At 42.7% G+C, this 26,500-nt stretch overlaps 1 protein-coding gene across 11 annotated transcripts in view; it reads right to left on the bottom strand.

Annotated features, from left to right (window-relative positions):
* Positions 1-26,500, bottom strand: part of KCNMA1 (potassium calcium-activated channel subfamily M alpha 1) — a 784,008-nt gene that overhangs the window by 64,106 nt on the left and 693,402 nt on the right. For all 11 annotated transcript variants that reach the window (XM_053584070.1, XM_053584058.1, XM_053584059.1 and 8 more), the window contains 4 exons: positions 24,963-25,056; positions 9,712-9,835; positions 5,371-5,595; positions 1,526-1,718 (listed from right to left, as the gene is read on the bottom strand). In XM_053584070.1, coding sequence (XP_053440045.1) covers positions 1,526-1,718; positions 5,371-5,595; positions 9,712-9,835; positions 24,963-25,056 — 636 coding nt within the window. The remainder of the gene's footprint in view (positions 1-1,525; positions 1,719-5,370; positions 5,596-9,711; positions 9,836-24,962; positions 25,057-26,500) is intronic.

Genomic DNA, 26,500 nt, shown 5'->3' with positions numbered 1-26,500 from the left:
TGAGCAGATGGATACCAAGATTCAGACTTGGGGGAGGCCGGGAGGATGGTGGAGTAGAGGGGTTAAAATTAGTCTTTGAGCTGTATCAGGGCTAGGTCAGGAGGACAGAAGCCATTTTCCATGCAACACCACAGTGGAAGGTTCTTTTGAGCTTGGCCCAAACCTGCTGTGAATCTCAAGACCCTGAGGGAATCTACAACCCTTTCTTCTCAGCCCCCAGCAGTGAAGACATTAGCTCTCAGAAAGCTCCTCTGGGAGGAGCCGAGGCTACCAGAGTCGGGTGAAGCTGCCTCCAAACAATCAAGGTCTCTCTTTCTCTTCCACTTTCCAAATCTCACCCGGTGCCCTTCTCCCACTGGCTGACTCTAGCTCAGAACCATGCAGGGAAGAAGATTCTAGGCACTACCCGGTGTTGCTGCAATGCTGGGCAGATGTCAGAAGGAAGGGGTGTGGATGCCAATTGATAAAAGATAATGTGGCACAGATGCAAGGCTGCGTGATTCAGTGGAGCATCTAGAAAGCTCTGCACAGGGCAAGGAGTCATCAGACACTTGCTCAGCTGTCACTAACATGCTGCTTTATGTCCCAGTAGCTGTGGTTCTCCTGGGCCATGTTTCTTCTCCCTTCCAGACTGGGCTGATGGGACACAGGCCCCCAGCAGACAGCCAATGCCACCCTCTAGAAGAGTAAAAGCAAGGGTGAAGGTCATCCCTATTGCCAGCCCCTGTCCCGCGTAGGCACACCTGTGACATGGATCCTACAGTTCATGGCAAGCCTACAGAGGTGTCATTCAGAGAAATACTCTTCCTCCTGTCCTTCCGGATCCTGATTGCTGAGGCCATATTTTGCAGAAGGTTTGCTGTGCTGCTTCCCTGAGACTCCAAGATGACATCTTTATTTATAAGCACCTGCCCAGGATCCCAGAGCAAATGACAGGAAAGACTGGGGACAGCACAGGAATGCAGATGTGTGTCCTTCAAAGCTGTTGTGTGTCCTATAGGAAAATACACGGGCTGACAAGCGTCACCTCTTGCTAAATGCATTTTAGTGTCTGTAGAGTGTCCACTCTCTGGAGATAAAAGCCCCGGTCCACAGAGTCTTACAGGCAGCTCTAACAATGGCGAAGCTTCACAGCCCCATTCCAGCTCAACGGCAAAAACACATCCCGGGAGGCAACACTGGGAATTGTGCACACAGCATCTTTTCAATGCTCTGACATGCAGCTGATAACCCTGCTCGCAAAGCCATTATTTGGGAAGGCTGGGGGGTGGGTGGCCATTTAAAGACTTGTTTATTCTCTGGAAAGGCAAGCTAGTCAGTGTGTGGGTGATCAAGTCTCAAGCCTGCATCCTGGGATGGCAAGAAGAGAGAGCAGATGCCCCTTTGAAAGCCATCACAGCAAACTCAGGTTTCACTGCCAGGCAGGCTGATGTGAGCCTCTTTGAATTACTGAGTGAAGGATATCCCTCTTGCCAGCCCCTGTCCCCCCTAGGCACAGCAAAGAAGTATTACAGGCTGTCCTTACCTTGGGAATTAGCCTGCAAGACCCCGATGCTGTCATCAAACTGCATGGATTTGATGTTGAGTGACGCCAAGATGCATTCCTTGTCCTGCAGCGAAGTATCATCAATATTATTCTGATTGGCTGACAGGATAACGCACATGTCACAGAGGTTGATGTTGACAGCCCTTAAATCAGCCCGACTTAATGGCGTACCCTTTGGCATAGAGGAAAGAAAAAAGAGAGGGAAAGAGAGAGAGAGAGAGAGGCCAAAGTGAGACCGAGAGGGAAGGGGGAAGAGAGAAAAAAAAAATAAAAACAAATTAAAGATTGAGTCGGAGCTTTGGGGAAATTATTTAACAAGTATCTTTTTTATGCCTTGACATTAAGCTGGCCTAACTACGTTCAAGGGAATAGGAGCTGTGCGCTAATCTAAAGGGTAGTCGGTGCTGATGGCAGCATTTTAGGCGCGCTCTCAATACTCAATCAAGCTATTACTAACAAACGCAGGAGAGGAATAATGCCAGGGTTCTACATCTTCTTCCTGCCTGGAAATTGTCTTGATTTAAGTAACTGTCCTGTGGCAAACTCTGGCTTTCAGAATGTAACGAGGGGGTGGGTTTCAAACGCCTGTTTATTTAATAGCAGGTCACTCCTGTCTCAGGCTAAAGACAGCAGTTCCAGGGCAACCAAGGGGAAATCACCTGTGAGCATGGAGTGAAGAGGTGGGGCTGCAGGCTCTGCTCAATTTTTATTTGGAGGCTAGGGGACAGAGTGGAATTAACATGCTCCCTGCAAAGGGAAGATGGAAAGGAATTAAGCTTCAAGTCATCTAATTGTATCTCACTTTTCAGCAAGCAAATAAAACTCAGGGAAATGGCCTGTCATTATTAGGGTTAACTATACTTTTAGACACGTATACAGTGGAATAGGATGCAACAGAAAAGAGGCTGAGCTAGCTCTCCATATAGGCACAGCTTGGAAAGATCTCTGAGATAGAAGCGTTAGTTGGGGAAAAAAAAAAAACTTCTAGAATAATTTTGAGAGTATAGTTGCATTTATGTTTTTAAAACCCCACAAAATAAAGCTATGTATTCATAAACATATTTATAAATGTATGTAAATTCAGAGAGAAAGCCCAGGGAAAGTACCCACTAAACTAATAACAGTAATTACTTCTGAGGAGGGGAATAGGATTGAGAAGGTGAAGGGGAAAGTTTGCTTTTGCCTTTATATACTTCTGTATTGTTTGAATATTTTATAACAAGAACATATCTGTATATTACTGGTGCAATTAAAAATAGATAAGCCAGTAAACATGTTTTTAAACATCAAAAATAGTAACAAAAGACAGTGGGAAAAGCTCAGATTGAGGAGATAATAACAGAGAGTCCGGGAATGCAATGGTAGGTAAAATAGAAATGTGGGTGTTGCAGAACAGGGCACAGCCTCCACGGCCTCTGTGTCCTCAGGAGGACCCACAGCAGAGCTAATAAGGCCATCCCATGTCATAGCTTCTGAACAGCCAAGAACATCATTTTGGGGGTTCCCATATAGACACCAGCTTCACTGGTCCTCTGATCTGAATCCAAGCTTTTGCTTTTTCTGCATGGAGATCTGAGTTGCCTTCGACTCAGTGTGTAGAATGAGGGTTTGCCAACTGCTATAAATATACAGCAGATATTTATATATCTGGATGGCTCCCTCTCAGCTCCCTTTCTGGAGAACTGGCTTTGAGAAGATGGGACTTAGCTGCAGTGATGGAGCCCATGAACCCTGTTTTATGACTCAGTGGCAGTCATGATTCTATTCTCAGCCCCTAAAATATCATGGCAAAGTAGAACTACAGGTGAAGGGACATTTAGTGCTGCATGTTCTGGGAAGTCACTAGTTCCAAGCTCTGGAGCAGTGTCTTTTGAGAGAAGAAGAAGAATGCCCTTTTCTCCTATGATCTCTTGGTACAAAATAAGTCCGACCAACTTCCTGGACCATTTTGCCAGCACATAAGCTTCAATTGCCTGCATCCATATTCTTTTAATTTTCACCTTGTAGAGAAGCCAGCAGTAATTGTGATATAAGACAATCTCTGTGCAGTTGTATACACATGATTTCAAAGCACAAGAAACACAAATGACCTGCACAGATGTCTCCTGCGTTTCTCTGGGCTGGCCCTTTATGGAGGGTACAATTTAAACAATGACCTGTGTGAAGACACAGGCGAAGGCCCATGTTGTACAAATGCTGTTGTGTTGGAGTACGCTAAGTTTGGGAGGACTTGACAAGGATCTGAAAATATGAGAGCTCATTTACATATGTGAAGGCAGATGGGTGAATGTGTACAAGAGGACTCAGAAGGAAACACACCCATATATACATACAGCACACACAAACTCCAGATACGCGTCACACATACACACGCACACACAGACTCATGTCTCTCCGCAAAATAACAAGTTCTTTACAAAAAGAATTTAAGAGGTCAGAGGACCATGTGGAAGAGCACGTGTGAGAAGGTGATCATGGAAATATACAATCAGAACTACCATATTTCTGAAATTAGCATGCTCTTCTGTGAGTATCACTATTTGTTTATCTTTAGGTGACTATTTTCAACTACATATGTTCACTAATGCAACACATTTTTGGTTCTACATCCAAAAGAGATCTATCTGATATTTCTCATCACTCTCTTAAATATTTTCTGAGCCCCTATTGTGATAGGTATTATGTGAAAACAGTGATTACTAATGAGTAATAGTTTGGGGCAGTTTCTTACATGTTCTTTAATCAATTATATTACTTGTTACTTGGCTCCTTCCTTCCTTCCTTCCTTCCTTCCTTCCTTCCTTCCTTCCTTCCTTCCTTCCTTCCTTCCTTCCTTCCTTCCTTTCTTCCTTCCTTCTTTCCTTCCTTCCTTCCTTCCTCCCTCCCTCCCTCCCTTCCTATCTCTGAGGTTCAGGAATAGAAATAATGGATTTTAGCTTCATAGGTGGGGAGAGGAAAACCCGAACCTCTTGATAGGTAGAGAAATCCATGTTCCCCAATTTTATATTGAGTGATATTTGGGTGAGTTTATGACATGAAGAACTACATCCAATTTGGAAATGCATAACACTATACAATTTTTTCAAGTTTGTGCAGAATACATTGATTATGATTAGGAAGTAGTTAGTCACATGACTCCTAAGTCACATATTCCATGTCTTCAAACTAATCATGGGTTCCCAAATTGTTCCTTTTAGCTTGGGTTCCTAGCTCTGCAATCAAGAATATCACAAACACACGTGTATGTGCACTCACACACACACACACACACACACAAAAAAAAAAACATTAACACATTGCTGGGCTTTTGCATAAATGATAAGGATTGAGAAGGGGTTAGCTTTCTGTACAGTAGACATACTGTATAGCAGAAATAAAGAACTCTGTCATTTACATTTATTTAGTCAAAACAGAAGGTGGAACAGATCAAAGTTTTTCCAGGCATTAATAATGCCACTAGTAGAATGCTATAAATAGTTCTATAAATGTGTATGAAAAGCATCACAACATCGACATGCTCTAGGTTTTGTGTAGACAGCAGCAAGAGAGTGTTTAGACACCCACATGCTTAATACATTTGATGCAGCTAAACTTCATCCCTAATAAGGGACTGAACTTGGCTACAGATTCCTTTTAATCAGGTCTCCCAGTGGTTGGGCTTTCTCAGCCAGAGCAGAAGGGAAGTGCTAAGGCCTCGGGTCCATGCCCAGATGAAGAAGCAGAGGCAGGAACAAAGCCGCAACACTTACATCCATCCATCTGGGATTTTCTTTTGTGAATGAAAAGAAAAAGGAAAAACATCGAAAATGTGACCTTGGACTTACAGGCAATATGGACACTTTGGGGAAGTTATGAAGCGTCTCCCATTCCCGCTTGAGGTACTCAATCGAGCCCACGAACACAATGTGCTTGAGCTCATGGTAATGGAAGTTGCTGGCACGGAGCGGCATCACCAGGTTCCGGAGGCCGATCAGGGCTGAGCTGACATCTCCAAAGATGCAGACCACGACATGGCCACTCAAGACCGTCATGGCAGCTTCACTTCGGGTCTGCAACAGAGGCAAGTGAGTGACTGCTGGAGAGAAGACGTCATAGGGCTCTTGGAAGGCTTGAAAAAAAAAATCATTTGAGCAAAATTCTGGAAGGGCACACCTGTAACTTTCAACCTAGAATGTACAAAATGAACTATGTAGCTAAAACGTGTGTACCCCTGTAATATTCTGAAATTAAAAAAAAAAAGACATTTGCACAAAGAATCAAGAAAACATTTGCTGAGTGCTTGCTATGCGGGATGATGTGCAATTAGTTTTATTTCATCATTTTATTTTTATTTTAGTTGTTATATACATGCCATATTTATCTATAAATTGAGTATGTACTATATTTATGTAATAACTATGCCAGAGGCTATCTTCTTTTACAAAAGATTTAAGGTATGCCATAGATATATGTAAGCAGCACTTTCATAACGATTTTGGGGGAGGAAGAATAAAAGGGAAAAGGAATATTTTTGTTATTTGGAAAGGGAAGTCTTAGTTTCCATGAAACTTTGGATAAAAGGAGCTGCCTTTTCTCTCACTGGCAGGATGGTAGATCTCTATATTGGTCTCAGCTCGAGAAATCCGAGTGTGGAGTTCTAGACTCATCAGTGAGATGTCAGCGCACTATTGTATCAGCAAGTACAAGAGGCCATCCAAAGCCCTCAGGCTAAATCCCTTCCACCACCTGCTTTTGTATGTCCAGGGAGCTAAAAATGGTCTTTGTGTTTCTAAATGGTTGAAAAAAATCAAAAGAAGAATATTTCATAATATATAAAAAAATTAAATAAAATTCAAATTTCTGTAAAGTTGTACTGGAACACAGCCAAGCTCATACACTGAGATTTGCCTATGGCTGCTTTTATGCTACAACAGCAGAGCTGATTAGTTGCAACCAAGATCGCACAGCCTGCGAAACATACATTATTCATTATAAGACCTTTTGCAGAATAAGTTTGTTGACCCCTGTCCAAGGCTGCCTTGGGGTTTCCAGAGGCATTCCTTGAGGAGCCCACTTTGCATACATTATTCAGAGAAAGACCCCTCAAATAATCATTAAAAGGGGCTAGAGCTAGATTAGGAAGAGCAACAGGCTAATGTCTTCTTCCAACTCCAGACTCGTCTACAAAGGAGACAAATGAAAGTGCACAATCACCCCATTTAGAGGCAGACCCCAACTTCCCAGGGCATATAAATAGTTAGACGTTGCTGGCCTTTGGCTCACTGTGCCAGTGAAGAGGATGATAATAGAAGGAGGCCAGCTACGGGCCTCTCTCTGCTTCTCCTGGTCCAATGCCTCCCATCCCTGTCCTCCCACTGCATGCCAGAATGGCCCCATGTGGCTTACAATTCTTTGGGGGAGGCATATTAATGTCCACTGCACAAATCAAACTCTGCTTGATTTAATCCCTAGAATTGACCAGTGCATTGATTGCTTAAATGCCAATATTGCAATGCACGACAATGTCAGGGTTATTATAGTAACCCCCAAGGAGAGGAGGAGGCTAGCTTTCACTCCCTGATCATTAGGATAAAGTACAGACTGTCACCATTTATTGGTTTCCCTCTGCAACAGTCCAGGGAAACCTGAGACACAGGCTGTAAGAAATGCTCTATAAACTGTGACCAGGGAGGACCCCGGGGAGCTCACATCACATATCATCACTTCATGGAGAAGACCTGGAGTTAGTTATCTGGGCTACATGGAAGTGTGACTGCCAGGGCACCACTAGCAGAGTCACCTAGTCTGTAACGTGCTGTGATGGGGCTCCTAATTATTTTTAATTGGCCACATCACCTGAGAGGCTAGCTCTCCTCAATGAACCACAGGACTATAAACTGGGTTCAAGGGTGGAAGCTGGAGTTTTAGAATGGGGAAGTGGCCGAGGCACAGAAGCTGACCCCAGGATCTTAGATCTGGGGATCCAAACACCAATTTTCAGACTGGTCACAGCAATATCACCTAGGGAACCCTGTAAAAATCCTAGTTCTTGAGCCTCAGCCCTCGAGAGTCTGATTCTGTCAGGTTTAAGCTCACTGGAAAAACCACTCATGTATTTCTCCAGGTATCTTCTATTTCTTATCCATCCTCCAAGGTCCAGCCCAACATGGGATTTAACAGCCTTAAACTCCTTCCATGCGCCACATGTCTGTATCTGACGGGACTTGCCTGGCCACTGAAATACATGCTAATCCTTCTTCCCTAGGTTAGCATATTGTACCTGTTACCACTTAGCTTTATATATATTGTTTCAGAATTACATTTTATATCTTATACGGTGATTTCCTCACAATCAGGTCCATCTCTTACATATTCTAATCCCCAAAGCAATTAGTGACCTATGTACAGTGGGTACACCCAACCCCGGACAGAGCCTCTTCCTGGGGCTGGCCACTTCTATCATTCTGATCTCTAGTCTGGTGTCACTTTAGAGAGGGCCTCTTGGCTCATATGTCTAGATAGCGCCTTGCAGTTTCTTTCTAGCTGAGGACCCTGCTTTACTTTGCCATAGCTCAGGTATCAATATCAGTGATGTTATTACGTGCTTATTTGTCTGCCTAGAGATCTCTTTGCTCCCTTCTAGAATCCAAGCTCTATGAGAGCAATTGTTGCCAGAGGTTGTGCCTCCATCCACAAGAGAACAGTGTGTGGCACATAGTAGGCCTCTTCTAAATGTTCTGTCAACTGATGTCATTTTTCAGATGTGATTGGTAGTAACTCACCTCCCTAAACTTTTTCATGCTCACAGATGTTGATTGGTTATTAGTTGGCATCCACATCTCAGGATATCTAGTAAGTCATAAAAACCCTAGGTCTTCGATAGGGCATCCAGACTATAACCTGGCACAGGTGGTGATAGCAGGGGACCACCAGCGCAAAGTGCCTCAGAGAACAACATGAGCATATACACACATGCAGCAGCTTTGTAGGTAGTGCCATCTACACACCTAGTTAGCCAGACAATGGCTGCTTGCTGAGAATGCTGAGTTTCTATGCTTTTGCCTACAAGGTCCACACCTCTGAGCCAGCCTCCAACACGCTGCTGCATTGGCTCTGATTACTTCTTTATAATTAAGTTGAGAAAACACACACATTGATAAAACACAGGAAATAATCGAGTGTTTTAGGACAAAGCCATTCTGAGGCGCTGGAATAGTCCTGGTTTAGGAAGGATGGTCCTGACTTCAGAAATGATAGCATTTTCCTGGCTGAAAGAAAGGAACAGGCCCACAGCAATGTGGGGAATAGCGGTTTGAGGGAGAAAGAACCTTTTGTCTGACTTCCCTGATTATTAATCCATTTTTCAGGGATTAGCAAGACAATAAACTGCAGGAGAGCTGATGGAGGCATTAAACCTGATGCTGTTGCTAGAACAAGAGCTGGGAGTAGCATGGACTCTTATCTAAGCTGACATTCCTGGGAGAACCCCACTTCTGCTTGGAAAATGTTCATGAGCAATCCAAGAAATAGGGCTCAAGATGACCGTGGTTCATCACTGTCATCATTAGCAAAGGCATTTGCCTGTCTATAATGCGTGCTAAGAAGGATCACAGATATGCAAGGCTATTATCTATAAGAAAAAACATTGTTATTAACAAATAACAAACAGGATAGCATTAGATTTTTTCATGACATTTAACAATATTAATGAGAAGAAGACTAACAGGTAACCTTATTGAGGCATGTGTTGTGTTTTAATCTTCACTGCAACCCCATGAGTTAGGATCATTCTCATCTCATCTTTGTACATGTAAGAGAACTGAAGCACAAGTCAAGCCACTGCTCATAGCTGTGTAGCTGTTACTGGCATAGACAGGTTCAGAACCCAGAGCCATGTCCACCAGAATTTCCTACATGCTGCCTCGTGAGATGCCTTTCACATGGTACATCATTGCCCACTGCTATAACAGGTCAATAAATATTCAGAGATCAAAACTCCTGAATATGGCTCCTGTTTCCATCAGAGTTCTAACAGCTTCAACCTATGTTCAGAATTTCAGTCATCAAAAATAATTGGGAACAGGGACGATAACATCCCCTCTCCAGTTTGGAAAACCTTAGTCTTGGCAAACCTAGTTTCGGGCAGAAGCTGATGCTATCTATCCTGCTATCTACCCCTGACTCACCAGGATGACTTTCTCTATCTCCTTGGGTGCACACCAATGAAACATCCCAGTAGAGTCGTATTTCTTCACGTTGGAGTCCATGTTGTCGATCTGATCATTGCCAGGAATTAACAAGGGGTCGTGCCTGGGGAGAAAAAGACAAGAAAACCTAAGTGGAAAATGTGATCAATTATAAATGGAAAGTACCCCTAGAGTTATATTTCAGAGGACATGAAAGATACAAAGGAAATGGTTGTCACCGAAGGCCAATGTTCAGGTTTGCAGAGCCCATCCTTTGGAAGACAACTGTCCCAACTACTGCACCCATCTGGAAGCGCAGCTGACCTTTGTTAGGAAATAACTCTGCCCGTCTCCTGCTCTTCTTTCCCTAAGTGGTCTTCATACCATTTTGTGGACTCAGCCTCCCTGTTTCCAGCTACCTTACTCGTTGTCTTCCTCTCATTTTACCAGCTATTTGATCTCCCCAGCACACACAGGCACACCCCCCCACACACACAAAGGGTTGCTATTAGCATCAGCAATGAAGGGGAAGGAATAGGAACAGAGCCTCATGCTGACTGACTGGCATGAGGATGGAAAGCCAATTACTAGCTCTTTCTGACTACAACTTCTGACGTGATGCTCTTCGCAGTAAAAGCTTTAACAGGCTGCACTTTAAATATTTTAGCAATTTGCCCAATCAGATTTTGCTCTTCCCAGCTGAAGGTCTTTAAAGATTCAGCAGCATGTCACTTCAGAGCAGATTGACTACCAAATGCCCACATCTGGAATACATGATTTCCATCCTAAACAACACCCTCTCTCCTTGCCTTGACAACTGTATTTGCACTAACCATCCAATGATGGTCCCGCTCCACACCATCCTCACGTCCCAATTGCAGCGTTCCTAGGATGAGAGCCTCTGACTCAGACACATCTTAATAAACTTGTCTCAAATTCTAAGGGCTACATTCACCCTCTCTGGCCTTGTTCATAGATGTAAAAGGAAGAGGCTTCTAACAAAGTCTCCCCTCCAGTGGGCTGGCAAAGCCTCACTGACAGCCTTAAGAATTATGGTAGAACAAGTTGTAGCTGGGTTATAGCTTTCATGTGAGAGTCCCAAATTAGTTTCATAATAGGGCTGTGTACATTGGGTACTTTTTCTTCCATTCTTGAGATACTTTACTAAGAAGAATATGTTCCAGCTCCATCCATGTTAACCACTGTGATGAAAATGTGTCAAATGGTTTATGAAGTGAGTGTATGATACCCCATGATCATATCAATGTATACAGTTATGATTTAATAAAAAAAAAAGAAAAGCTAATAAAAGTTAAATAGAAAAAAAAAAAAGAATTATGGTAGAACAGGCAGGTCTAACAATCCTGCTGCATAATTAGTGAGCTCCTGAATCTTGGGGCATAGTCAATGTCTGTGAATCTCTCTCTGAAAGTGATTCAGCACCTCAGTTTTTAGGAATGTTATTGTTGGTTTCTATGAAATTGACTTCATATAATTAGGACATGGTTGCAGGCATACTTAACTATCCAGACAATGGAGCTATCTTTCCTAAATAATATTGTCAACCCAAGACAGAAAATACAAATAGGTTCGAATTCTGGAAATTCACTGTGAAATGTTTTTACCTTTTAAATTATCTATTTCAATCATCAAAGGGTGATCTACGAGTCTCTCTTACATGGCTCATAGACCTAGAATTAAACATTTGAATAACTTCCCTATATTCGCCACCCCCACCACATAAGATAGAAAAACTCTTTCTCACTGCATTTATTTATGGTTGAGAATTGCTTTTAGGTTACACCAAATGACAAATACCATGTGAGGCAATCTTGCAAAGTTATCTTCAAGGAACATGCTAGATTACTATAGGAATTGTCATATCTGATCTTAAAAGCAGAACACAATCCAATTCCGACTAGCAGCTCAATATCTGGGTTGTTAGGAGGTCTTGAAGTGTTGTAAACCACCAGGCCACCTTTCAAATGCTGAAATTGGTCAAAAGTAATAAATGAGGTTGCTGATAAGAACTGGTAGCAGATCATGGAAAAAGCAAATTCTGAGGACTTTTTGTCCTTGAAGAATTTGTAATAGTTCCATAGATATCCAGAATTTAGAAGAAGTAGGTAGAAAGAAGCCACCATAGAGAAATGGTTTGAGAAAATGAACAGAATGAACTCTGTCTAGCACTTGAACAACATATTTCAGTTGCAAGATGATCTTAATAAACTTGCCCTGAAGATACAGAGCCAGTTTCAAATTCTCTTGCCCTGTTTACTGGTTGAAGAGAAAGTATTATCTCAGGAAGGTCTGAAACCTGCCCCCAGTCTATTTATGGTTTTAAAAACACTCAGGAGTGGGCTCACACAATATCAGCAAGCAAGCAAATGGTACAGAAAGCTGAAAAAAAAAAAAAAATTCCTGTTAGAAAAATGTGCCTTAGGGAAGAGGAGGTCCATTTTGGATTAGAATGTTTAGTTTTTCTCTGGGAAGGATCAGTCATTGGTAGAAGTGACCTTCAGACTTCATCTTAGAAAAGTAAATAAGCAAGCCTGATCAATTGTTCCTCAACAAAAAGAAACAAAGGCAGCTAATTTCAAGTTTCATTAACTGGAGGGGAGGGTTGGAAAAACCAGGATTTGAAACTTACAGCTACAAGCCATGATTTGCACTGGAACATTGAGAAACACACAGGAGGTATGCCATGTTACTCTCTACTCTGGACAAATCTCTCAGCCAGGCCTGGATAATTTAAATATAAATCATCTAGAATTTACCCTAAAAGGTCTGATTTGAGGAACATCAAAAATCTCTCTGAACAAAGATTCTTTCCTTTTCTGACAAGCCATGGTGCTTAGAATTGTAACTTTAGTTTCCTGAATCAGTAAAGCAATCAATAATCATGAATTCTCTGTTCTGAGTCAAGCATGGAGAATAGAGGGGTGATTAAGACCAAATGCCTAGTCAAAGAGAAGTACACAAAATGGCAGCAGAGGAAAAACGTAAATGGCTATAGTAGACAGTGGTAAATGTTATAGCAAATAAAATACAAGGTAGTATGAGAATACCAAGAAAAAGCTGGTTCATTGCCTGGTATTTGAAAAGCACGAAGGAAGGCTTTGCAAAAAAGTAGCATTTTATCTGAGCCACGAAAAGTGAGAGGACCCACAGCATATTTTAGTGTTGCTTCACCAGAAACCATTGGGACCCACTCAGAGAAATGAGGCCCAAATGAAAAGAGCCAAAGAATGGAACCCCAGATCATGGTTAAAATGTCAACTAAATAAGATTATGTCTATTATAGAATACTTTGACTCTGAGATTCAGTATGGAGTCATCAGTTAACTTCTTATTTTTTTTAAGTATCAAAAAATAGACAACTAATATTTATAAATAAAAGTAAAAAATAACTTCAAAAAACAGTTGTCCACGGAGACTTCTGCTTCTAAATTAAGGTTTCTGGAGTTTATAATACAAGAAGTCAGTCCAAGTTTTGCCACGGAGCACACCAACCAACATGGTGGTGGTCCAAGGAGGTCCAGATGAATCAGGCAATTTGTTACACATGGGAAGGTGGATCATCAGAAACCACCCTGAAAAAGGCATTCCAATATCTTCCTTGTACAAGATGATGAAGAAATCCACCACTCCTCAAAGACTTGTTTGGAACTGAGGACCAATACTAGATGATAGTTAATGACTTTGTGTATTCCTTTCACTCACAAAATAATCCCCAACCTCCTTAAAATGCACCATAATTAATTCAAGGGTCCTTTGTCACTATCAACTTTGGGTAATAGAGACTCTATGAGGTGAGGCACATCTACTGTTTTATTGTTACAGGCTGAATTTTGTTCCTTCCCCACCACCAAATTTGTATGTTGAAGTCTTAATCCCTAGTACCTCAGAATGTGACCATATTTTGAGGCAATGATCTTTAAAGAGGTAATTAATTTAAAATTATGTCATTGGGTGGACCTTAATCCAATTGACTAGAATCTTTGTAAGAAGAAATTTGGACACAGACTTGTCCAGAGGGAAGACCATGTGAAGACAAGAAAAGATGGACATTCACAAGACACGGAGAGAGGCCTGGAACAGATCCTTCACACACAACCCTCAGAAGGAAATAACACTTCTGAGACTGTGATCTCAGACTTCTAATTTATAAAACAATAAGAAAATTAATTTCTATGTTTTACGATACTGGGTCTGTGGTACTGTGTTACAACATTTCTAGCAAATTAATATAATAGCATTAACTTTGAAGAAAAATAAGCACAAGGCACTCCTTAGCTGATGACCCTGGCAGCCCTTCTTGAATCTTAGGTTTTCCCGTCCATTTGATGGAAGAAAGCACCCTGCCACTACCTTAGGAATAAATGGAAATACACCAGTAATACACAATATCTTCTTCAAAGGTTTTGAGCTAATGTCCCTCTCCTCCTTGGCACCACCCTCGCATCTCCCATCAGCAACATACATACAGAATTAGTTAGACCTGTCTGCTCTGCCAGAGTGCTGACTGCTCCCTGGTCTTTAACTTATACTTGCATTTGAGGATCTATACCAATGACAACACAACATAAGGCAAAGAGGAAACCTGAAAATTAGCCAGTAAATTTAGTCAGTCAAACTGAGAAAGCCCATTTCCAAATGGGGTATTTGGCAGTTGATATTAATCAAGGCAACAAACCACTTATTTCCTAGTGACAGCATGCCAGAGAGGTTAGGTGAGCTGGCTCCCGAGTCAACGTACACTCAAACCAAGCCAGAACAAGTATCTAACTCTCTTCAATTCTATGAAAGCTGAGAGAGGCGAGGAGGTTGCAGAAGAAAAGTCTGAGAGACTGGTTCATGGGGTTTAGGGGAAGAAGCTATCTCTGTAACATAAAAGTACAAGGAAGCAGCTAGCGCTAATACAGCTGCAGCACATTATCTAGATCAGTGGTTCTCAACCTGTGGGTCACGACCCCATTGTAACAATGAAAATACACTCTGCATATCAGATGTTTACATTATGATTCATAACTGTAGCAAAATTACAGTGATGAAGTGGCAATGAAAATAATTTTATGGTTGGAGGTCACCACAACATGAGGAACTGTATTAAAGGGTCACAGCATTAGGAGGCATTAGGAAGGTTGAGAACCACTGATTTAGATGATCTAGTTGAGATAACTGATGAAGGTGGCTAGACACCAGGTTTAGACACACTAGACAACAGGTTTTCAATATAGATGAAACTGTCTTCTATTGGAAGAAGATGCCATCTAGGACTTTCATAGCTGGAGAAGAGAAGCCAATGCCTGGCTTCAAGCCTTCAAAAAACAGGTTGACCTTCTTACTAGGCGTGACTAAAGCTGGTGACTTTAAGTTGAAGCCCTTGCTCATTTACCATTCTGAAAATCCTAGGGGAATTAACAATTAGGGTAAATCCACTCTGTGTGTGCTCTATCAGCAACAAAGCCTGGAGACAACACATCAGGTTTACTGAATACTTCAAGCCCACTGTGGATATCTACTACCAACCAAAAAAGAATTCCTTTCAAGATATCACTGCTCATTGACAATGCATCTAGTCACCCAAGAGCTCTGATTAACGGTGTTTTCGTGCCTGCTACCACCTCATCCATTTTTTAGCCAAGTATCAAGAAGTAATTTTGACTTTCAATCTCATCATTTAAGAAACACATCATAAGACTATGGTCACCACAGATAGTGATTATTCTGATGGAGCTGGGCAAAGTCAATTGAAAATCTTCTGGAAAGGATTGACCATTCTAGATTCCATTAAGAGCATTTGTGATTCCTAGAAGGTCTAAATACTAACATTAACAGGAATTTGAAAGAAGTGGATGACTTTGAAGTTTCAAGACTTTAACAGAGGAAGTAATTGTAGATGTGGTAGAAATAGCAAAAGAACTAGAATTAGAAGTGGAGAAAGAAATGGCTGAATTGCTGCAAACTTATGATAAACTTGAACAGATGAGGAGTTGTTTCTCACAAGTAAACAAAGAAACTGATCATTTTTTTCTTTTTGAAATGGAACCATACCTCTGAGGAAGATGCTGTGAACATTATTGAAATGAAAACACTTTTGTGTTTCATTTAATTGATAATGCAGAGTTTGAGAGGATTGGCTTTAATTTCAAAAGAAGTTCTGCTGTAAGTAAAATGCTATCAAACAGTATCAGTATTATGCACTATAGAGATCTTTGTGAAAGGTGGGGTCAGTCAATGAAGCTATTTTCATAGTTGTCTTATTTTAAGAAATTTCCTCAGCCACCCCAGCTCTCAGCACCCACTGTGATCATTCAGCAACCACCAACATCAGGGTATGACCCTCCACCAACTAAAAGATTATGACTTGCTGAAGGCTCAGATGATTATTAGCATTTCTTACCAATGACATATTTTTTCCTTGGGTTACAAAGAGAGATTTTATTTAGGAAGAAAAAAGAGAAAGTTCAGACCACTTCCAAAGAGAGTTAGATGTCGGTCCCTCTCATGAAGAAGAAAAGGTGAGAGAGACCAACATTTTTAATTAAGGTACTGACAGTGCTTTTTTAGACATGATGCTATTACCCACTTAATAGACTACATTAGAGTCTAAACATAAATTATATATGCACTAGAAATCCCCCCCTCAAATTGCAGGCTTTGCTTAATTGCAGTATTTATTTTGTTGGAGTAGTCTGGAACCAAATCTGCAGTATCTCTGAGGTATGCCTATGAAAGATCTTTGTTTTGAGGGTTTTCAGAGCAAGAAATGCCACTTGCCATCAATTAATCTCGGGAAGTGAACTAAATGCCCTGTTACAGCAGAAATGTAGAAAGCCTGCCTTGAAGACAGCAGCCTAAAGCAAAACCACTAATCCCTTTTCTAGCAAACCCGCTGTGAGGAAGTCAGTGTTATATTTTAAAGAGCACAATTCCCCTTATGGGCAAAGCCAGCAAATCCTAGTTTGTTCTGTGGCACCGGGTTCAATGCTGGATTTCAGAAATTTATATTACAGTACAAGTAACCAACCAACAAAGCAAAAAGTTATGAAAGAGGAAAGTTACAAAATGGCTGGAAAATTGCATCCTTTTCTCTGTTTGATTTGTAAGACCTTATATCTTACTGCCTGGTAAGGTCTTTCCTGTCATTATGAACATCCCATGTAAATTAAGGACAATCCTGCAGCAGTCTCCCTGGGAGATGGGAAGCTTGATAAAATGCAGGAGAATTTCTCATTCCCCTGCAGGCCTTTCATCTTAGTGGCAAATACCAACTTCATTGAGCATCTATTATGTTGGGCACCATGCCGGGGATACCAGGACATTTCTCAGGCTGCACAGTTTTGCTCAAATGATCCTCATAAAGCCGTTATCCTGGACAACCGAAGAAACAGAAGTTGTTTACCTCCCCAGGAACTCCTACAGAAGTGTGAGACGCTCCTTCAGAGAGAATAATGTGTGTGCCTGTCTCATCCACCAGATGGTGAGCTTACTTAGGGCAGGAATCTCCTATTATACTCCTCGGGTATTTCCAGAACCCAGCAGAGGACACAAACGAACAAAAGGATCTGACAAATGCTCCTTAGTCTCTGAACAGTCTTGAACCAGCTAACAAAGAAATTTGCCAAACCAGGCCAGACCTGCCAGAAATTTGCCCAGGGACGGCCTTCTTATTTACTGTTGATATTTTGCAACAGTTTGCTTTGGGAACGACCAGGGCTCTGGTACCATTTTTCACCAATAGGGACTATCCATGAATGAAGACATAGAGTGTTCACCATAAAAGAAGTCATCCTGAAGTGAAGGTCAACTCTAAATTAAATCTTTCACCAATCGAGGCTGTCTAGGGTGCGCCAACAGCCAACTACTGCAACTATCAGTGGGGAGGACTTGTGGGTGGTATCAACAGTGCTCAAGACGTATGTTTCTATTTAAGCAACTATCTGGTGCCCCAGCCTTGACAAAGGCTGACCATCTAAGAGGCAGGCTTCTGACACTTCAAGCTTCTCTCACTGCTCTCATTCTTAAAAATGGTGCTTCTCAAAGTGTGGCCCCAAATCAGCAGCATCTGAATCACTGGACAGTTTCACAGAAATGTCAAGTCTTGAGCTCCAGCCCAGACCTGCTAGACTTATCGGACTGTGGCCCAGCAAGCTATGTTTTAACAAATCCTTCCAGGTGATTCTGACACCTGCTAAAGCATGAAAACACTACCCTTAAATTTTTCCCACATGGAGAATCTATCTGGCTTGAACAATCCTACCAAAATTAGGAACTTTCAGCAATGCATAGTCTATAAGGCTATGGTTCCAGCAAGGCAAGAACTAGACCGAGGCAAGGGAGGTGCCCAAGGTGCAAAATCAAAGGAAGCATCTTCCCCCTGGTCATCCATCCTGCCTCTCTCTAATGTTCTAGAAATTGAGACCTTGGCAACACTTGGGGATTCTTAGCCTAGATGCTATACTAATGATTCTTTTTTGACTGACCTTTCTTTCCATGAGCTAACCAGAATTTTAATAAACACAAATAAGTAAGTTAAATATTAGTTTTTGTAATGTGCAACACTTATAATTGGAATTCATTGTTCCGTCTTCCTTTTTTCCATCTCTTCTTCCACTCCACACAAGACAACCTGGCCTCTAATTACTGAGTCATTGACTAGTGTTCAAAAATGTCAGCCTGTGGCAGCCATAAGAGACTGAGCTCCATCTCAGGTACTTTCCTCAGGAGGGCTCATATTTGCATGCCCAGCACCATAAATGGCACCAACTGGATCTGCCTCATTCTTGGGTGCCTTTGGCTCCTGGATAAATACTATTTCCTGCTACTTTGCAAGAATCCTGACTTTTGGATTATAGATCCTGCCTTAAGTCATGCTTTGTGGGGCTTCCCCACTCCTGGTAATGATCATTGTGCCCAAGACCCCACTGCCCATCTCCCTGCCCCCATCTCTCACCTGATGACCATCCCAGGAAGCCACATTGACAAAATTCTCAGACCAGGCTCCAGCTACCCTGGCAAAACTAGGTACCTTTTCAGCTTCTCTTTGTCTATCTACCTGTATTATTTTCCCTGCTACCACCTGAGACATCAGCTCTTGCTAGACAGCTAGCATTTTTAGAGGAAGAAGGAAATTACTGCCTATCTACTGCTTGGGAGGCAGCCTGGGAGAACCGACATGTTTGTCAACCCTAGAGGAGACTGTACAAGACACTCTTGAAATGAGAGGCCGGAATAATGACTCTCTGCTGAGCATGACCTTGTCTGAGGAGCTGCGTCCAGTCCACCTACGCCTTGGTACCATGATACTGACTCTTTCTTTCTTCTCCAGTGCTGGGGGTGCAGGAGCACGTCATATACTATTAGTTTGTGCACTGAGCCAAATTTACTTAGCTAAGCTGCCCTGCCTTTCTTCTTTCTTCTGTCCAGTGGAAGAAATTGTGAGGATGGCGTTCTGCCTCCAACTCAGACTTAGCCCAGGCGCTTTGCCATTTTCTATTACTAGAACCTTTCATGTTGGCAGGCTCTGATGTGGGAAGTCCTAATAAAAAGACCCCCGTGAAAGGTCTGAGTTGAAGGAGAGGCAACAAGACTTAACAAGCAGATGAGTTTATTTCACTTAATGATCAGTCGATGCCTGAGAGGATAATTTGTTTTCCTCAAATCATATTTCCCTTCCCATTTAGGAAACTAATGTCTAACATTTCCTGGGTCTCCTGACAGGAAACGCTCCTCAAAACGTTCCATTTCTCTGTTTGGGTGATGTCAGTTCTGCATGGTAGCCTGGCCAGGAGCTATCGCTTTGTGTAAATTGTCTACCTGATATATCCTATGTGCAACCTTGTGGACCGTGCTGCTCTTCTGATGGCAGGAATGAAGTGTGTCCTTGGGAAAGCTGTCTTAGCCCAGTCCCGGTCCACTGTTCTACAGCACACCTTGGATGGCTGGGCACCCAGAGGAGCTGGGTGAGCCTTCTGTTTCACACCTCTGTACTGATGTAACATGTGTCTTGGAAAGGCCCTCGGGGAGGCTTCCAAACTCTGTCTTATGCTTCCACCAAAGATCCTCTAAAACAGAAAGTTCTCAACCTTCCTAATAATGCCATGGCCCTTTAATACAGTTCCTGTGGGTTGTGACCCACAGGTTGAAAACTGCTGCTCTAAGAACGTAAGTTAGGGCACTGCCTCCTCAAAAACCTGCAAGGGTTGCCCAATGTCTATGACAGGTGAAAGCCCTCATGACTGGGCACCAGAATAATCTTCCACTCTCAACTCCAGCTGCGCTACTCCAAGGACCCTCTGGCTCCAGACACACCAAGCCATTTACTGTGCTCTGAGCATTTTCCCTATTTCCTCCATCTTCCTTACTACCCTGTTTCCCTGAAAATAAGACATCCTCCGAAAATAAGACCTACTTACAGGAAAGATAAGACCTCCCTTGAAAATAAGACCTAGCGCATCTTTGGGAGCACACCTTAAAATAAGACACTGTCTTATTTTCGGGAAAACAGGGTAGGTAAAACTTAACTAGATTTACTGGACTTTATATTTCTGTGTCTCAGTTTCCCCATCTGTAAAATGGGGGAAACAACATTATCTATTCACACATCTGCTATGAGGACTCAGTTCACAGGCATTACACTCCTGTAAGGATAACAATGAACGGTAACAATGAACAAGAGTAGGTGATAGAATTCATAGAACATTCTATTCTCCTCATCATACAGGGCTGGGTTCCATGAGAGTTTCTTCATAAATCAGGCTCAGCCCCCCAAACCAGAGGTAACAATAGCTCTTTTCATTCTCACAGCCCAAGCTAGGATAATCTCCCGTGTTCTTCTAACTTTATTTTGCTGTACATGTTTCGCTATCTCTGATGCTAAACTATAATCATTTTCAAGGCAGGGATCTAGTCATATCCATCTTATTTTAGATCCCTCAAAGAGCTTCCACAAGACCTTAACCGTAGTAGGCTTCCACTAAACATTTGTTGGGTGGGAATTAATCTGAGAAGAAATAAAAACAGGCAGCTACAACTTAACAATAGGGGGAAGTGTGAAAGGGGAGGGGTGGGTAGAGGGAGGGGAATCGGTGGGATCACACCTGTGGTGCATATTACAGGGGTATTTGCGAAACTTGGTAAATGTAGAATGTAAATGTTTTGGCACAGTAACTGAGATAACGCCGGAAAGGCTATGTTAACCACTGTGATAAAAATGTGTCAAATGGTTTATGAAGTGAGTGTATGATGCCCCATAATCATATCATTGTATACAGTTATGATTTAATAAAAAAATTAAAAAAAAAAAAAAAACAAAAGAAAAACAGGCAGCTGAAGTGCCTGGAACTTCTGGGTTCCATTTGAAGGCATTTACTCTGTACCTAGGCATTTACTCTGTACCACCTGCCCCGTGGAGAAATATTCTCATCATCTAAAAGAATGTGTGTAAATGCAATGACTTAAAGGTGGGTCTGGCATGAACTGAATTGATTGAAAATCAGGGGGTTGTGAATCAAGTTTTCAGGAATTTACATATCTATTTCAACCATAGTCAAAATGGTATCTAGTGTCTTTTTTTTTTTTTCCTATACAGACTCCCTAGAAAGCGTTCGTTGAATGTTCACTAGAGGCCTGGCATGGTGGCTCATGCTGATAATCCCAGAATTGTGGGAGGCTGAGGCAGGTAGATTGTGGGAGGAACTCAGGAGTTCAAGACCAGCCTGAGCAAAAGTGAAACCCTGTCTTTAAAAATAGCAGGTGCCAGAGTTGGGGAGGCTGAGCCCAAGAGTTTGAGATTTGTGAACTATGACAACAGGGCAACAGAATCAGATGCTGTCTCAAAAAAAAGAATGTTCATGGGGTATGTAAGGCCTCCAAATTAAGAACTCTTGACTTAGCTATTTAAAGACCAAGTTTGTGCCCTCCTACCCCAGGGCTTTACATCTGAAGACAGACATGACTGTCCTTACAATGCACAAATCCACGAAGTAGGAAGAACTGGGCACAGGGATACTTGGTGACTTTAGTGGAAAACTAGGAAAGGCTTCTTAAATAATTCCAAGTTAAGAGACCACAAGCAAAGGAAATAAGAGGCAGACAGAGAAAGGGCCTTGGGAACCTCCATATTCGCTCCTCCTTGGTGGATGTGAAGCCAAAGGTTACCCATCATGTGTCTTCAGCTGGGAGCACAGACACTCGCCATTTGGCTCAGTCTAGTTGTGATGGTTGTTCTCTGTTCGGGTGACTAAAAAACATACTATCTTGGGATCCGGACACACAAAATGAGGCTGTTCACCTAATGATCGTGTAGAGAGTTAAGTGACACTTAAACACCAGGGTAAGCCTGATTCCAGAACAAAAGGGAGACAAAGGCCATTAGCACAGAGTCCCTGTTGCATTTCCTGCTGGCAGATGATTTGGAAGGAGCCTTCACGCAGGAGCCTGTTTTATTTGCAGAAGCCACAGTGGTAAATTAAAGCCCATCCTAGCCCATTTAGGGCTCTCCGATTTCTCTTGGAGCTCTTCCTATCACTGCCCACAAGCCACTAAAACCTGCCCGCATTCAGAATGATTGATTCTGCTCAAACAGCAAGCCACAAACTCATGTCGAAAACCCACTTCAAATAAGTCATTAGCTTCCTTTATGGATTTTTTGGGTCATAAGGAATAGGACCTGGGAGTCCCATCTTTTGTAGAGCAGAAAGGGGCCATTTGAAGAGGTGGGTGCAATTGGAAAAGCCACAAGAAGCTGAGTGAGCCCCTATGTTTTCTGCCAATCAAAGAAAAAGAATTTAACAAAAATAGACCCCACTACCTCATTGGCAATGCCAGAAACTCAAATGCAAACCAAAGAACTCACTTCACTACCTGCAAGTGAAAGAAAATGGGGAGAGGGCTCAGAAGGGGCCTGTCTTTGCTCCACGTCAGACAGGATCTGTGAAGCACACAGGACATGGAACATCTAAGACTTTCCATTTGTCCTGGGACGGCCCGTTCTAGCTAGGCTGCCGGGGAGACTGTTGGGGGCTGGTGAGATGAAGCATCCCAGTGGCAGTAGCCATGGCCGCAGCAGCAGCAGCCCAAAGGCAGCAACACAAGAAACCTGGGTTCTGCAGCTTGGCAAGTTTCCCCTCACCACCTGACTCACGTTTAGCAATTCTGATGTACCACGGAGCAGACAGCTCCAGCCTGGGACGACGGCCTCCCTCAGCCCCTCTCCGGCAGGCAATGAAAGCAAGATCCACTTTGAAAATTCTCCCCCATCATGCAAACTGACATAGGCATGCTTTTCAAAAACCCACAGCCAATCTGTTGATCATTACTTATTTACAAAGGCCTTCGGGCAGAAAGTCCTGTAAAAACCATACTTGATATGGTATACACTAGCTTTTTCTGCTTGTGGAAAAAAAAAAAGTCCCCCAAGGCTACCTCAAACCATCACTTTCTATTGCACATAAAATGTAGCGTGTAACACTAAAGTATTTAATATATATGGTATAATATATCTACAGGAAAGGCATTTGTGTAGAAGTATGTTACCCTGGATTTGGTAATTTGATGTTTTGCTGAAGGCTATGACTTAAAAAAGCCTCCACCTCGTACAGAAGACCTGTCATCTTGGTACCCAAGAGCCAACAGAATAAAGAAGTACCCTTAAGCGGCAAAACTTTGACACAGCTTTGAAGCATATGAAAACAGTATAACTCCTCAGAATTATTATTACTCAAGATCAAAGAAATGAGCCATACTTTACATAGCAAACAGGGACAGGGAATTTGGCTCCAAAGGTTTCAGATTTTTCAGACTTCTCTTTATTTATTTGCTTCCCTAAATTTAGGCGAAGGCAAGAGCCTGGGCTTTTCTTTACTTTAAATGGCTATAACTATTAGCCTTAGATAAGGCGATTACCTAAAGGTGAGTAAATAGGAAATGAATGCTGGTATGACAACCTGCATCATAAAAACGAGAGATTGTCACTTGGCGCATTTTATTCCTCCCCATAAACTACAAACAAGCATGTAAATCAGCAGCACCCAAGCACAGCTGAGTGTAGGGGAAGACAGAGAACTTCTAAGGAAACACTTTTCAGGAGTAGATGGCCGGAATGATGAGGGAGATGGGGATGGGGGGGGTCTTCCATTGAGGACTTGCACCCTCCATCACATGAAGAAGGGCTGTGCTTGCCGAGCTCCAGAAAGGTGGACCTGGAGGGCCAAGGAGATGGGAGTGTGGTTGGAAAGTGGAGAATGGAAATCGCCATTACTTATTTCCATAATCAAAGGAAGGAAAAGTGGCCAGAGGTGGTGAAAAGAGACAAGTAATGTCAGGGTGACAGGTGTTTCCATGTTGGTAACCATTTATAAGGAGCAGTGCAAATCTGAGATCATTCCTATTTCTCTCAGGTGTCAGAGAGTCAGGATGTTGGGGAAAATCAGCTCTGGGATTGAAAGATGTATTCAAGACAAAAGGGGAAATGAAAGGGGACTAGGCCACGGACAGGAATCTGCAGGACTCTGTTGAAATCTGAATTCACTTGCTACTTCGTGGAGGAGGCCATGGTCAAGACAGAAGGAAGAGAGAAAGGAAGGAAGGAATGAAAGAAAAGACGGACAGAAGAAAGGGAGCGGGTGCACTATGCTGTATTTCATAATTAATATTGCTTTTAGCCTAAGCAGAACTGGATTACTTTTGAACTTTGCTTTGGCAAGTCCACAGATTATTAGCCTTTTTTATCAGTCAAAATCAATTAACGGAAATTTGATTTCAATCGACAGGATAAAAGGAAGGTAATCTTCAGGTTCATTTTTGATTGTGATGATACATCTCACATATGGCCTTAAGTACAGAAAACAGTCCTCGGAGGGACCCCAGTAGAAAGAGACTTGCCACAGGCAAACTAACCGCACGAGTTCCTCTGATTGGTTACCGGTGTCATTAGTGCCACTGCTGTTTAGGAACTACACACAGACAGGACACGGTGACAGCTAAGACTTTAAAGCCTATGTATTTTTCAAACAGCTTTTCAAACTGTTTTTCATGACAGAATTTTTTCAGCTCTATCATTAACCGCTGACAAGCTGACAGAATAAATACTGGAGCCTTTAAGAAGCCATCTAACGATCTTGCTCCCCTCCTTTGCCTGTGCTTGCTGGGGAGGGGAGGCTGTGGGCCTGGGCAGGGTGAGAAGGGGTGAGGGAGGAGAGCAGGAGCTAAGAGGGGAGCGGTGGGCAGCCGGCCCCTCTCCTTACCTCATCAGCTTGGGCGAGGAGTTGGGTGAGTTCCGCATACCTCCGTTCCGCTGCTTTTTTTTGGGTGAGAGCGTTGACGGCTGCTCATCTTCAACTGGAAATACAGGCAGCTCATGAGATTATGAACAGTTTGAGGGCAGACTGAAATATAGGCAAAATGTCAAAGGACACACACTCAAGGCTCAGTCACTCACTGGGAATTCATGGCTATTTTTTTAGGACCCAATGACAAAGACCAAATGTGTTAGTCAAAGAGGCCGGCTTAGGGAAGGTGAAAGCACCACCTCTTTACACTCCAGCCCTTGAACATGCACTTCAAATAGACTAAAACAGTTTGTAAACACCCTGCCGTGAGAAAAAAAGTAGAAATTGTGATTTATCTGTGTACAAAAATACATATATCTATAAATGAATCATCAATCATTAGTTAATTTTGGTTACTTTGCTTTGCCGGTAATCGAATGAGTTTGCTTGTAACCAAAATAAAAAATGAGGTTGTATGAAAGTGTCAGCATGATAACTGCCCGCGTGCTGCTTCTCCAGGTGAACCAACTTAACTGGCTCCTAATCCCTGCACGCCAGAGAAAGAGCCTTGAAGAGAAACAAGGATTCCAGGCCTCACCAGCCAATGTCTCCATCAGTCAGGGCAGAGAACATTGGCACCTGCTGGCTGCGAATCCCCAGCCCAACTCTGCTCTTCTCCTTCCAGCTGCCAAGAGGTAGAGCATGTGGGGCTGTGAAAATAGGGTCCTTTCTCAACACATTAAGCCAGGAGGACTAGGGCTGGCAAAGTTGGAGAGCCAGGCTGGAGAAGAGCCCCAGAATGAAGGAGGAGATTGCCACTGAATGAAATCTCCAGTGATGTGGTGTGGGGCAGGGATGGTGGGACTGCTCAGGGAACTGGAAACCAAAAGCTATGCTCTGAAGGTCTGAACCACACAGATCGCTAAGCAGTGTGAACTTCACTCACAAAAAACACAGCACACTCTACTGCTCTCACCCAAAGACACCCACTAATAAGCTTTGCAGATGTATTAGCCTGCATCATGCTTCTTTTTAAGAGAGCTGCTTGATAATTAGCAGATGCGTACCCAGCCTGTCACCCAAGGGCATCAGCAGCAACATTCTAGTCCTCCCCACATAACCCCCCTCTCCCCCCAATTCAGGCTAAAGCTGTAACGTCAAGAAGGAAAAACAGGATCCTCAGATTCTTAGAGTTGACTGCAATACAGACTAGGAGGAAGCACCCCGGAAACTCACAATGCACAGCAGTGACCTTAAACCTAAGAAGAGAAATATTAGCAGTGATGATCTCGAAAGAAGCTTGCTATGTTAGCAGTGTGCGGGGCAGAGATGGGGGAGAGGATGCCCCCTCACCTACTTGGTATTATCCAGGGAGACCCATATCAGTACACTCATTGTGTGGCACCTCCCTCAAAACCAAATGAATTTCTGAGGTTACGATACATGGTTCCAGCGGGACTGTGATAAGCCAACTACCCACCAAAGCTGCTTGTTTTACACCCTCCTATTCTTCT

Source organism: Nycticebus coucang, chromosome 3, assembly GCF_027406575.1.
Source record: "Nycticebus coucang isolate mNycCou1 chromosome 3, mNycCou1.pri, whole genome shotgun sequence".
Classification (NCBI taxonomy): Eukaryota; Metazoa; Chordata; class Mammalia; order Primates; family Lorisidae; genus Nycticebus; species Nycticebus coucang.
Note: the sequence above shows the minus strand (reverse complement) of the source record. Positions and strands in the feature narration are given on the sequence as shown.